Source organism: Lissotriton vulgaris, chromosome 6 (genome assembly GCF_964263255.1).
Source record: "Lissotriton vulgaris chromosome 6, aLisVul1.2, whole genome shotgun sequence".
Taxonomy (NCBI): Eukaryota; Metazoa; Chordata; class Amphibia; order Caudata; family Salamandridae; genus Lissotriton; species Lissotriton vulgaris.
The window spans coordinates 1,470,153,652-1,470,167,955 of record NC_141694.1 but is presented as its reverse complement, the minus strand read 5'-3'; the positions used below and the strand labels follow the sequence as shown (position 1 = coordinate 1,470,167,955).

The window sequence follows — 14,304 nt, the reverse complement described above, 5'->3', positions numbered from 1 at the left end:
GAGTTCCGACCAGGATTCGGGGGCTGCCGGCAGTTCCACAGTCCTGGACCAGGCTGGGTCGACCCACCGTCAGGGGTGGGGAGTGGCAGGAAGAATGAGCGTCGGGCCCCCACGGGAGATGGCAGGCAGGGAGAGCAAGCGTCGGGCCCCCTCTGGGGACGGCAGGCAGGGGGGGCAGCGCGTGCAGCTCACCGTTGGGGCCCAGGACGGGCGATGGAGTCTCGACCAGGACTCGGGGGCCACCGGCACTCCAACTGGTCCGGGCCTAGTTTTCCCGCCGAGACCGGGGGCTCAGGTAGGAGCGGCGTCCGGGCCGCCGCCGCGCCTCTCGCTGGGATCAGCCCGGCAATTCGGCTCCAACAGCCCCGGCGCGGTCCCGCCGGCGACAGGCTGAATCCGCTGCTCCCGCACGACCACGGGGGGGGTCAGGAGTGCTCCGGTGTCCCCTCCGGGCCGCAGCGCTGGACCCCTCTCCAGGGGCTCGCCTCGGTGTCACAACAGCAGCCCCAAGGCAAGATGGCGGTCAGCGACCGTTGGTGCAAGTTCCGCCGGTTGGCGGTGTGGCTGCGGGGGCTGTCCCGGTCGCTTCTCTCCGGCTACAAGGGGCACCGGTAAGGACCTCGAGGAGTGGGGGCCCCTCGGAGCGATCACACCCCCAGGGACCACACTGAAACAGGCAGATTAAGCAGCGGGGCGGCGGAGCTCCAGTGAGACACGTCTGCTCACATCGCCGCCGTAGCCACGCCCCTCCTGGAAATGTTTTTGAATAGAAATTTACCTAGCCTACGAGAAGGTAAGTTTCAATTCTATTAAAGATGCGGAGGCGAGGATTATGCTCACTTCTCTCTTCGCTTTATTAACAAATTAAGCACAGCAGCTCATCACAAATGTAACCAAAACTACATTTCCCATAACCAGGGAAAAGAAAGAACAACATTTCTTAAATCCTTTAACACTGTCCATAACACTTCAGGCCATAACAGATGGCGTCCCTTCCTGCCCGCCCTCTTTCTTCGCTGGAGGTTCTTTCTCACGTTCAACCAGACTGCTTCTGATTCTCATTTCCTGAAAGAGAAGACAACAGTCACCTGTATGTCCTACAACACGAGAAAAAACCATGACAAGTACATTCCTAGAACTTGTGAAAGATCTTAACATGGTCATTAGACAAATATCATAAATCACTTTCTTTGCAATCAACGGTATCTCAACCACTAAAGATCGAAACAGATTACTTACGATCATATGGGGCGGGAACAGCAAAACCACGTGCTTGCGGGGAGGGATAATCCGCCGCCTCTGCGTCCTTAATAGAATTGAAACTTACCTTCTCGTAGGCTAGGTAAATTTCTATTCTACGTCAGGACCGGAGGCAAGGATTATGCTCCTTCAAAGCTTATCGATAACCACCTGAGCCACATTCAGCAGCAGTTTGAAATAAAACCTCTTAAACGTGGAGTCCGAAGACCAGTCCGCCGCTCTCATGAGGTCTTCCAACCGCACTCCCAAGCTAAAGGCTTTTGAGGCCATCGCTCCTCTAGCTGAATGTGCACCAAACGCCGTTGTGTTAATACCCGCTTCCTACATGATCCAACGGACCCACCGGGCAATGGTGGGAGAGGACACCGCTCTAAATGGCTTCTTGAGGGCTATAAGGAATTGTTGTTCGTCTGGGGGACGAACTTCCTCCGTGGCTTCCTCATATGCCTTTAGACATTGCACCACACAAAGTTTGGGCCTATCCGCAAAATCAGGGTAGGAGATCGTGCGTGTATGAGACTTGGTCCGTCTACTCACAGTAAAAGTAACTCCCTCTGGAGAAAAAACTCTGGCAGTGACATCCAACGCCCTCACATCTGACACTCTCCTACAGGACACCAAACACAACAACATCGCCAATTTGGCCGACAGTTCTTTCCTAGATAGGAAACGATTGGGTTGCCAAGACAGCAATAAGTTCAACACCTGATTCACATCCCACAACACCGAATACCGTGGTTCCGGAGGGAGTGATAACCTGATCCCTCGAAGAAGTTTACAAACGAAGGGATGCTCCACTAGGGGAGCTCCGTCCACAGGTGCATGCCCTGCCGATATCGCTGAGCGAACTGAGTTTATCGACCTGTAAGCAAGACCCCTCTGTGCCAGATCCGCCAGATAGTTCAGTACGTAAGGCAAATCTGCGACCACAGGATCCACTTCCCGTCGCATACACCAACATACCCACCTTGTCAATACAGATCTATAGCACTTGGACGTGCTGTCTGCCCAAGCTTTGGACAGGAGGAGTTCAGCGTGGCTCGAAAGGCCCGGCAATCTCCAACGTTGCCTGTAATCCGCCACGCCATAAACAGGAGGGAACCCTCCTCCACCAGGCAGTGAGGAGTCCCCTCCGGACTCAACAGAAGGTGGGGAGATGGGCGGAGTGGGATTGGGAAATCCCAAGAAAGTTCCAGTAGAACTGGAAACCAGACTTGCGACCTCCAACGCAGTGTGATCAGGACCACCAAGGCATTCTGCCTGCGAACCTGAGCCGCCAACCGCGTTATCATCGAGAACGGTGGAAACGCATAACCTCTCCCTCGACTCCAGTCCTGACGGAAAGCATCCACTGCTGCCGCTAGCGGATCCGGCCTCCAACTGAAGAACCGGGGTAGCTGATGATCCAACCGACTGGCAAACAGGTCGACCGTGAAGGGTCCCCAGTTGTCCTGCAGGCACCGAAAGACCTCTGGATCCAGCTTCCAAACACTGGCGTCCCGAAGGTGACGGGAATGCCAGACCGCCACCGAATTGTCCCATCCCGGAAGATACTCCACCTTGACCGAGACCTGATTGAAGAGACAAAACTCCCAAAATTGCTTGGCCAGGTTCACCAGAACTCTCGACCTCGTGCCGCCCAGGTGATTGATATACCTGACAGCCGACACATTGTCCATTTTCAGAAGGACCGAAGCTTGGACCCTTTCCTTGGTCCAACACTGAACCGCAAAGGAGTCCGCCAGGAGCTCCAGGCAATTGATGTGAAGCTGTTGCTCTTGCGGAGACCAACTTCTGCCTGTGGAAAACTGCCCACAGCGCGCCCCCCCAACTGGACCGACTTGCGTCTGACTCTATCACCAAGTCGGGGGCCGAACCGAAGATTGCTCTTCCGTTCCAAGCATCCATGTGGGACAGCCACCACTCCAATTCCTCTTGTGCCTCGTCCGTAAGCAGCACCACCTGAGAATAGGTGAGGCCTTCCCGAAGGTGATGCGCCTTTAAACGTTGCAAGGCCCTGTAATGCAACGGGCCTGGAAAAATCGCCTGGATAGAGGCAGAGAAGAGACCCACCAAGCGAGCAATCTGCCTCAAAGAAGTCCTCCGCTTGGCCAGGGTCTGGCGAATTTCGTGCCTGATCTTCGCCACCTTCCTGGAGGGCAGATGGAGCGCGGCTGCCACGGAATCTATCTCGAACCCCAGAAAGAGGACCTTCTGGGTCGGCGACAGAACGGACTTTTGTTCGTTGATGACGAACCCCAGGCTTTGGAGCAAATCCACCGCCATCTGAAGGTGGGTCCGCAGCTGTGCAGGGCACTGAGCCATAATGAGGTTGTCGTCCAGGTACACTATCAACTGGATCCCTCGGGCCCACAAATATTCGACAACCGGCTTCAGAACCTTGGTGAAGCACCAAGGAGCCGAGAAAAGGCTGAACGGCAGACAACAAAATTCGTATGCTTGACCCTTCCAGAGAAACTGGAGAAACAGCCTGTGCGGAGGAAAAATCGGCACCACCAGGTACGCATCCTTCAAATCCAGTCTCACCATCCAATCGAGCGGCTGGAGGACATCCCGAAGCAGGTGTATGCCTTCCTTTTTGAAGTGTCTGTACACCAGCCACTCGTTGAACTCTCTTAAGTTGATGACAGGACGTCGTCCTCCGTCCGTCTTGTCCACTAGAAAGACATTGCTGAGGAACCCCGTAGGGTGCACCTCTGTCCGACACACCGCGCCCTTCTGGAGTAGACCAGTCATCTCTTCGTCCACGAAGGCAGAGTCCGCCTCGCCGAATATTCTCAGACGGGGCCTGACTCTGTCGGGGCATCCCAAGAAACTCTATGTGGAAACCCCTGACCGTCTGAGGACACCCATGCATCTCCTGTAAGGGTCTCCCAACCGGGAAGGAACAGCGCCAGCCTCCCACCCACTCGCAACTGCGCAGCTGGCATAACACTTACCGGTGGCTCCGCCGTCCTGATTCCTGTAGTTTCCCCGTCTGCGGAGCCTCTGTCCTCTCGTGGGGTAAAAGTTTGTATATCGCTGGTCCGTTTGGTACTGGCCACGCCCGGAGCCTTGCCCCCTTCCCTGGGGCTGTTGATTCTGTCCACGGCCGGGCGGGCGGCTCCTACCCCGATCGGCCCCGCGGGAAACCCGAGGGGTAAAAACCCTCTTTTTGTTCGCCTGCGCTTTATCCAGGGAGGTGAATGTAGCCACAAATTTGCCTAGCTCCTTAATAAAAGGCTCCCCAAATAGACCTCCGTGCGCCGACGCTCCTGCTTCCGAACAAGCCAGGTCGCCCAACTTAGGGTCCACCTTAATTAGGAGTGACCTGCGCCTTTCCGAACAAAAAGCACGCAGTTCGTATTCACCATGAAACAGATAGCGCGCTGCGCCCAGGCGGACAAAATCGTAGGGTCAATGAGGGCACCGGAGCCACGGGCCTCCTCCGCCATGTCCAGGATCTTGGTCATTGGACCAATGGCATCCAGCAGCTTGTCCTGGCATGCCCGCCAGGACCGATCAATCCCTTTCCTAGGGTCTTTGATAAATTTGGCCAAGAATGTCGCCATTTTCCCTTCGATCTCCGGCATCAGGGATACCTTACACGCCAAAGTGGGGCGCGGGCACTCCGCCTTCAACCTACTCCTTGCCTCATTTTCTAATGGCTTCCTAAGGCGGGACGCCATGTACAGCACCGCCTTCTCGGCGGGGACCCACTCCGCCAACCTAGGGTGCACGATGTCATCTGGGTCCTGCATGTCTGAAATGCCCGACTTCGGTGGGTCAGTAGCCCCCGAAGGTCTCCATGATCTTGAGGACCCCGCCTCGTCCCCCGAGTCATCTGGGGTGTCCCATTGCTGGGACGGGGGGGGACTCTGGGGGGCGCCTCCGGCGCTGGGACAGGTTGCTGCGGTACCCCAATGGGAGCGGTATGTTCCAGGAATGCCTGTTTAAGGCGCTCAAAAGCGTCGGCGTCCACCCCTTCTGCGCACTTCTTCTTGGGAGGGGGAGGCTCCTCACCGTCCGCTGGTGTAACCGGCTCCGCGGGCGATGGGTCCACCACCTTAGGGGTCACTTTGGCACACAATTGGTCAATTCTATCCGCCAGGCTCTGTTCCATTGGCGTCATCAGCTCCGAAACAGCCCTATAAATTGAGTCATCCACCTTATTATAAAACCCTTCATCCCACTGCCGGTACGCGAGGGAGTCTTCATCCTCATAATAGCCCTGCTCATCTGTGGCTTTCATGATCAACACGCTCGCACTGCCACTTGTCCGGGTAACCCCAGAACCAGCACCTCACCCGAGGTGAGTTTCTTTCAAGCTGAGGAGCTCTTAGACAACTTTGGGCTGCTCAAGGCAAGGATTCCGTCGGGGCTGTCAACCCCTGGGACACCTAATCTCCCCACAACGTTTACAGTGGGAACCCCTCTGCCTGCCCAGGTGTCTTCGTGGCAGCTGTTATAGGCCACAACAGAAGTACCTACCCGGGTGACCGGCGTGCCTGGGAACAAACCCGAGGTGCAGCGCACCACTACCGACCCGCAGCGCGTGCGTGAAAAACCAAGGGGAACAAGTATTACAGACCCAGTACTAAGCTGGGCGATTCGCAGGCAGAAACCAAGTTGGGCGCGGACTGAAACGGTGACCGGAGCGCGTCTGTGGTAAACTGACAGAAAAATGCGCTCCGGTAAACCGCGTTGCGTCGCCCCCCACAGCGCCCTCTGCCGGGTGGAGGACCGCACCGCGACCCAAAGAGTGGAGCGAGTCTGTGTAAGGAGCGCAGTCGCGTTCCCGCAGACAACCAGGGAATCTGTGGAAAGAAGTCAACAAAAATACGTGCCCCCAAGGGCTTCCAACATCATAAACCACTCAAAGTGTATAGGCAGATTAAAAAACACTTATCTTGAGCTGCTGAGCAGCGAAGAAAGAGGGCGGGCAGGAAGTGACAACGTCTGTGATGGCCTGAAGTGTTATGGACAGTGTTAAAGGACTAAAAGAAATGTTGTTCTTTCTTTTCCCTGGTTATGGGAAATGTAGTTTTGGTTACATTTGTGATGAGCTGCTGTGCTGAATTTGTTAATAAAGCGAAGAGAGAAGTGAGCATAATCCTCGCCTCCGGTCCTGACATAGAATCAGAACGAAGTAGTACCCATGACTGATGCAAGTACCCAACTTTGTCTGACCTCATGCACCCATGGATCATTGTTTGATCTATAGTCCCCAATGAATCTTTTAAAGAGATAGATTTTCATCATTTTTTAGATTGTGGCTACTTTCGATTGAACTATACAGTGGACTTTAAAGGGTTTGCTTGTTTGGTGGTTGTATTACACACCGCCTGTCATACATTACCTGTTATGTCACCTTTCTCTGAAAGGCTGTGTTGCTGCTTCAGTCCTGATACCAAAGGCGAGCCATGGATATGCTTAGAGAAAAATTGCTTACCCTTTTAGATCATTCTGTTTGGCCAGTGTGGAGCTCACCTAAAGCTCACAGCAAGACTGTGGCTTCTTCCCTGTAACCTGCAAATCAGATTCCCCTTACACTTGCAAATTATGTAAATGTTTTAGCCTAATTGAAAAACAAAAACACAACAGGAGTTTACAGATATCAACCATGGCATCGAGATAACATAATTGCACTGCAGCCAGGTGGTTGGGATGGAGAGTTGCCAAGTTATGAATCATATCATACTTGTTTTGAGTTTGGCCCATATACAGTTTGAATAACCACATTTATCAGCATCAGTGCTATCCTCTGATCTGTGTTTCTACTGTTTACCCATTAATCGTGTGAACTAAAATCATGTGTTGCTTTTTAATTTGCCTCTAGTATGCCACAGACTACAAGACAATTCTGAAAAATGCCACGATTGGAAATGTTACGCTTGAAAAGGTGAGTGTCCAGCAAAAGCATGAACGCTTGAAATAATGTGACTGCTGTTCATCCTCAAAAAATGAGGTAGGGTTTATCTGCTATCACTATGTTGCTTGCTTGTGTTTAAATCCTGATGTAATTTAGTGTGTTCTTCAATAATACATTTTGTTGAGGTTTGCCTGAAAATGTCTATCTTGACTTGCGATTAACCATTGTTTCATTTGATTATGATTCTGAACTACTGTTGCTGTACAGGCAAAGGAGACACAATGTACAACCAGCATTGCTTAGGGGAAAGCAATGAGCTCCTGTCCCAGCTCCTAGCGCTTAGGGAGAACCAAAGGAATCCCTCAGGCAGAGGGCAAGGTGTCATCAAAGCCAAAGATTCACCCACTGGCACTGCTGAGCCCTCTACCTTCTCCAGGGAGAGAAAGAGGGCTTCACAGCCTGCTCTTCCTTTAAACAATGCCCAAGGCACGACAAATCCACCTGCCCCTACCTCATCTTTCATGCGTCCCTTCCGTGGTCCTCAAAAGGCACAATATACTCACCGACTCAACCCCTTCCCTCTCACGAGTATGCTGCTTCAGCATCCACCTCGTATCCCTGCCCCTACACAAATTGAAATACAAACAAGTCCGTGCCATCTCCTGAAAGAACTGACCCAGAACCTCCCGCCTGCCTGCCCTCTCCGCCCGGCCTTGTCTGCAGGGGTGTGTGAAATCTAGGGGCGAGTACTGAGGCAGCCAGGAGCAGGGGCGTGACATTAGTGAGCCTTGGGAGTTGGTCCTGAAGCGGTAATAAATATTAGCAAAGGTGCCTCATATCTGTTGGTATGTGTACATGCATGTGTGAGTGTTGCACCCCCCCGCCTATGGTAAAATGCTGTCCCTTGTATAATGGTGTTCATTATTGCTGCATTGTGGGCATCCGTCCCACTCCTTGTAAATGCTTGTATCTTAATAACCATGGAATTATGGAATTGATGGTCTTCAAAACTATCAGCTCCATGGTTATTAATTTAAAGATGGATGACGGGCCCATATAGTGCACAGCTGTGCAGGCTCAGCACAGAGCTGAGTTCATGCTTTTTTTTGCATGTGCATGCCTATATCTTGGGATTTCTCAGAGTCAGTGTATGCTCGAAAACAGAGCTGTGCTGTTAACAGCGCAGGCATTAACTGAGAAATTCCGAAGTAAGTATGTATTTCTGACAGTTCAACCACAAAACATGTGGGGCAGTTGGTCATGATAAGGTCCTAGATGTGTAGGCAAGCCTCATTAATATAGGACAGATTGATTATGTCAGTCTTAAATGATGACATAGAAGAAGACTGTGACGTGGCTATACTTGGCTTGCCCGTGTGTTGAGATGGCTTACTAGATCACAAGAATAGCGACTGAACTGTACCAACACAGTCATTTGCCATTGGATGGAGGGTGGTTGGGGGAGAAGAGCCTGACATACTTGCCATTAGTGAAAATAGTCAAAAGTATATAATTTTTGGCGTTATATAAGGAGACTTGATTAATGTCTATTGGAAATTCATGCTGTGAAGCTCTAAGTGCTGCATGTTTAGTGCCACCCAAAATTGGGCATGAGATATGAGCTGTCACATTTTCTCTGGTTATAGTAAAACAGTCCTAAGGAAAATGTGTTCTTTTTAGGTTATCACATTTGTTACCAAAATCATATCTGGTTGTGCTTTCGTATGAAAAAAAGAAAGGAATATCTGGTCGGAACAGTATGCTTTATTTCAATATCTTTCAGTAAAGTTCTTAATCTTTTTCCACTATGTTTCCTTTAGATGCATTTATAATTTGTCTTACTGATGACTGTGAAATAGTGAGTGGGTGGCTAATGATTTTATTTTCTTGGAGCTTGGGGTATTAAAAGTTGGATCATAATCGAACATTCTTCACTTTCTGTAGGAAGTGGTAAAGAGACCAATAAATTCTGATGACGTTTATTTCTGACAAACGAACGTGCTTCAATGTCGTCTCCTTTTGAACCTCACACCTTTGGCCTCTGGAAGTAAAAAAAGGCAGTCGGGATACAATTGCAGATTTTTGTGATCAGTAATTAGGGCCTAATAGTGGCAGTGTGTGCTTTGTAAACTTTCTTTGAGCCTAGTATATTGGGTTCTGAGGTTGGCAGGAGGGATTCAGTAGTCCATGTTCTTTCTGGCCTATGATGTTAATCAGTATCTCAAGAAGATAATAGGCAAGTCTAACCCCTATGTCGGTGGAAGTGATAGGCCATATTAAGGCAGAAAGGTACATTTTGCATGTTATGAATTGTCACTGTCATATTACAGTATTAGGTTTATCAAAAAGGAAACAGACACTTGTAACACTAGGCCATTGGTCATATAAATTTAGAGTAACCTCAAAAACCCTATGCCCGTGTGATTATTGCGGTATATGTTGTTCATCCGCCCCGCATATGGGTTGTTGGCCGTTATCATCGGTTACTCTAAGTTAGTGATGTTGCCAGCCTCAACCTGAGGCACCTCTGGCATATAGTGCAGTGTCCAGAGAAGGAGTGTGTTCAAAAATAGAGAAAGAAAAAGAAAAAGAAAAAAAGGGGTTTAAAAAACTGAGGAATCACCCTGAGTAATTTTATTTAATGGTGTGATTTCCAGTTTGTTAAAAGGATCTGTTACTACTAAATTGATCGGGTAACTAGATCATAGTAGTTGAAAAACACTTATTACACAAACGTCGACATGTTTCTGCTCTGTCGGCCCACAGGGGTCTATAGAGCATTCGTCAGGACTAACAATAAAAATAGACACACAATGTTCGGATTACTCACACCTTTTGTGTAGTATTGCGTTAAATAACCTGTATACTTTGCAGGGTATTGACTCCTCCGATTTCTTGTAAACAGAAAGTACTTGCTTGCGTCGGGGGGCCCTCAGGACTCAGAGCCGCGTGTGCTTGTGATCACGTCTAGTGCTGACTCTGCCCCCGGAAATTTATATGACCAATGGCCTAGTGTTACAAGTGTCTGTTTCCTTTTTGATAAACCTCGTACTTTCCCTGGGGAATGAAACAGACCTTCAAATCCCTAGTCCCTCCCCATTGATTGATTGATATTACAGTATTAGTCTGGAGCATGGAGGCCCAGGCTGAGCATTGTTAGGAACAATTAGACAATTATCCATCCAGTTATCGTCAACATTAGCCAAATGATTTCTGGTCATCCGAAGCATTCATTTAATCTGAATCATAGAGGTTTGAGGTCACTCCACTTAAACCATCTAAATTAATGAGATTTAAAGCCTGTTTTCCTTTGATCCTCTTCCGTCTGAGCCGGGCCACGCATCCCTCTGCATAATAATAGGTGCTTTCGCGTGAAGAGGCGGTTGCTTGCTAATCAGTTCATTGCTGCAACTTCCCTTAATGTTATTGCTAATGAGGCCGCCTGATGGAGACCATTTCCTCTTAATGAGACATGAAAAGGAATTATTTATGAAGTATCTGCGGCATTTCAAATGTTTTTGACCTCAGACGGTACACTATTTTTACACAAATAAGTGCTGGAATAACAATAACTTTTGCATTCAGATCAGGGCCTGCTTTTTTCCTACCATCAGTTGTGCCAGTATGGATGCTTGGCAAGTTCCAAAGACTGAATGTGTTCTTCAATCAGGACATAGAACCTGGAGTGGAGGGACCAACTTTAGGCCGCTTACTTTAATGGTCAGAGGTCCTGCAGCCGGCCAGAAATCAAAAAGCGGGGCCGGTCTTTTGCGTGGGTGGGTTGGGCCCTACCCAGCCCACTAACCTTCAGAGGGGCACATGAGCTGTCTCCAGCAGTCTCCATCGAACTTGCTGCAAACAAAAGTGTGTTTAACACTGGGACCTGTATCCACATTCTGTTTGTTTTTCTTCTAATTGCAGTCCTTTATCTTACCCCCTCACATTTTACCAATACAACTAGGATAGGTGTAAGGGGGCACGAAGTTTGGTTTTGCCTAGGGGGGCACCATCTATCAAAAGGCCACCTCTGCCAAAGAATGTGTGAGGTTCGATGATTTACGAGATGCTACTCGAGGTGCTGATCCTTAGCGCCTAGATCTAGAGGCCACCAGTCCGGGGTCCACAAACAGGGGCATCCCCGAACAGCATTACTTCTGTTTTCCCTACGTTGCATTGCAAGAAGTTATTTGCTATCCACTGGGACACAGCTCGCATTCCATCGGAGAAGGCCCGTTGGACTGTTGTTGTTAATTTACTGAATGGAAAGAGGAGCTGTGTATCATCAGCGTAGGAGACAGGGATAAAACAAGAGCCCTGTGGTACCCCCTTGGTCAGTTCCATAGACATAGAATGATCAGGACCGAGATTTACGCTTTGCAGACGGCCAGACAGAAAGCTCCTCATCCATGACATGGCTGACCCTCTTAGTCCCACCTCTTCCAACCTTTTAAGCATGATGTCATGGGAAACTGTGTTGAAGTCCGCGGATAGGTCCAACAGCACCAGAATCATAGAATGCCCCTTATCCAGCGACATTCTGATGTTATCAGTCACTGAGATAAGAGCAGATTCGGTAATGTACCTCAGCCTGAACCCAGATTGAGAGGGATCAAGACAATCAGTATGTTCAATGAAGTTCGACAGATGTGTATTAACGTGTTTTTCAGCCAGTTTGCCCAAGTAAGGAAGGAGTGAGATGGGACGTAGATTGGACAGTTCTGACCATGGGATGCTGGAATTTTTTTGAATTGGTCTCACCTGGGCAACCTTCCACTCTTGTGGCACAATGCCCTCAGTAAGGGATAAATTGACTAGGGCCTGTATGATGGGACCGAGTTGTTTAGACAGCAAATGGCTAGTTTTGGCTGGGATAAAATCAGAGGGGGAGCCAGATTTAATCTGGCACATCAGGGTCTCAACCTCAGTTGCGGTAATAGCAGGGAAGTTGTCAAGCAGCAAATGATTAACAAGTTTGGGGGTGTGTGAAAGAACTGTATTGCTCATCAAATTTCCAGCCATTAAGATTTTATCGTATATCACCTCTATTTTGTGAGAAAAATAAGAGAAGATCTCATCACACATCTTTTGAGATGGTGCTTCTAGACTTTCACATACCTTGGGTTCCGTGAAAGATTGTAAAATTTGATATTGCATTTTAGGTGAATTACCAGCTTGTGCCAATTGTAATGATATGTGCGTTGCTGAAGGTAGGGGTGCAGTTTATCCCTGCACCCTGTGGCCGGCACCCCAAGGTGCCTGCCACTGGGTGTGGGGATCAACGGAGGGGCACCCTTGGGGGCCCCCAGAGACCGCTTCCGACTGCCTTTTCGTGCCGGACAGACCAACACGAAAAGGCAGTGAAAAGCTGCCATCATACTCCCTCTGTCGTAAAGAGGCGACCGGGGGAGTACTGGAGGATTTCCAGATGGCAGACGGGCTCTCTGAACCCGTCGTAGGCCATCCGGAAATCCGAGTCGGATTCCATTCCCACTGAGCCCACCGGAATGGCTCGGTCGGAATGGAATCCGGCCGGCAATGACCGATTCGGTTGGAAGGGCTCTGAACAGGGGTTCGGAGCCCTTCTGACCCGAATCGGAATCGGCCCCTCAGTGTGTGGGTCTTTGTGGGAACATGTGCTTGCAAGGGGTTGATCGGTCCTTTTTCCTCCAATGCAGAGGGTTCCAGTGTTGACAAATAATTAATATCTTCACCAAGGAAGAGGTGTTGTTGAAATCATTCCTGGGCTGGGTAACTCCAGTATTGACAGATAATTCATTTCTAACAGGTCATCCTTGGGCTGGTGCAGGTGCCACATGTTGCATCTCTTCTCCGGATGGGGCAATCAATTACTAGTAGGTAGAAGCAGCTTATCAGTTGAGCTCCCAAGGGATAAACAGATATTTTAGTGTCATTTTAGGTCTTGCCTAATAGATAGTGCATGCGCTTTCTTTTGCAAGACGTATTGTCTGCTTATAGTGGGCTTAGAGCTCTTCCATTGTTTATCATTGGTTGGTTTCATTGTCACTCTCATTTGCTTGCTTTTTAGGTCTCGCGCCTAGCGGTGCAGTGTGCAGCGCGGGACATTTAGTAGCTAAAAATGGTGTTTCAGAGAGTGACTTAGGAATCACACACGCTTGTGCGTGTGCTTTTATTTTTGTGTCCCGCTATTGTCCTTTGCGTGCGTGTTTTTCACTAAGACGGCACGCAATAGGCCAAAGGCGGGAGCATTGCTGCGCCCATGGCCTATATGTGTCTATTACGCGCACCAAAGGCCATGTGATTTCAATTATCGTGCCCAGACAGGGGCGCGATAATTGAAAGCACATGTCTCGCTGTGACGCTCGCGCACCACTCGCGGGATTGTTCTCTTTTTGGATTCATTTCCCAGGGAAGCAAGTAAATGAAAGAAGGAAAGAGAGGTAGGCTGCTCACGCGCACCGCTCGTTCTACATGTGATAACAGTAGTATTCTGTCTGGCACATTTGTTTCTAGTTTTCTTTGGAAACAACTTTTTTTTTCTTCAAGTGCCTCATTCCGTGCTTTCAAGTATTGGCTGCTGTGCCACTTTCTTTAGATGCGGGTCATCAAAAGAAAGTGCGTGGCCGCTTTTAAAATGAAAGCGCGGAATGAAGTGCTTGTAAAAAACAATGTATAATTTGTTTTTTTCAATCGGTCTTCACATGTGTAACGAGCCCCTCCTGAGGATAGTCTGGGCTCCTTCCTCTCCCCCTGTTGCTGCAATCTCTGTGCCTTCCTCTCCCCATTGCGACTCCCTTCCTGGGCTGAAGCTCCATCCAGTGCCACCACAGGAGAGTGCCCCTTCTGTTCGGCATAACTTAGTCCCATGTCAGTGGCCCCCATGCTACCCTCCTGTTGGAGGTGTGGAAAGTCAGGTGATATTTCATTGCAAATGCTTTTTTTGTTTTATGTACGTGCAGTTTGAAAGGACTCTAATGGCCAAGTTGAGGGCGGGGAAAACGGCACCGTTGAGCTGCAGAGCGTCAGTCTCTTATGACACAGAACCACACTGACCCTCTCTCCACTGTACGGTCTTACATTGGGGGCAAAAGCTTGAGTTTAATATGGGTCTTACAGAAAGAAAAGGCCCTGTTCATTGGACATTTGTTTTTAACTTTGTGCAGAGCGCACAGCTAAACTTAAAGGGACGGGGG

The 14,304-nt window shown here is 49.5% G+C and overlaps 1 protein-coding gene across 1 annotated transcript in view; it reads left to right on the top strand.

The window, feature by feature from the left end:
• SLC1A4 (solute carrier family 1 member 4) overlaps positions 1 to 14,304 on the top strand; it is a 253,524-nt gene that overhangs the window by 157,631 nt on the left and 81,589 nt on the right. Inside the window, exon 3 of the mRNA XM_086927601.1 lies at positions 7,100 to 7,162. Coding sequence (XP_086783727.1) covers positions 7,100 to 7,162 — 63 coding nt within the window. The remainder of the gene's footprint in view (positions 1 to 7,099; positions 7,163 to 14,304) is intronic.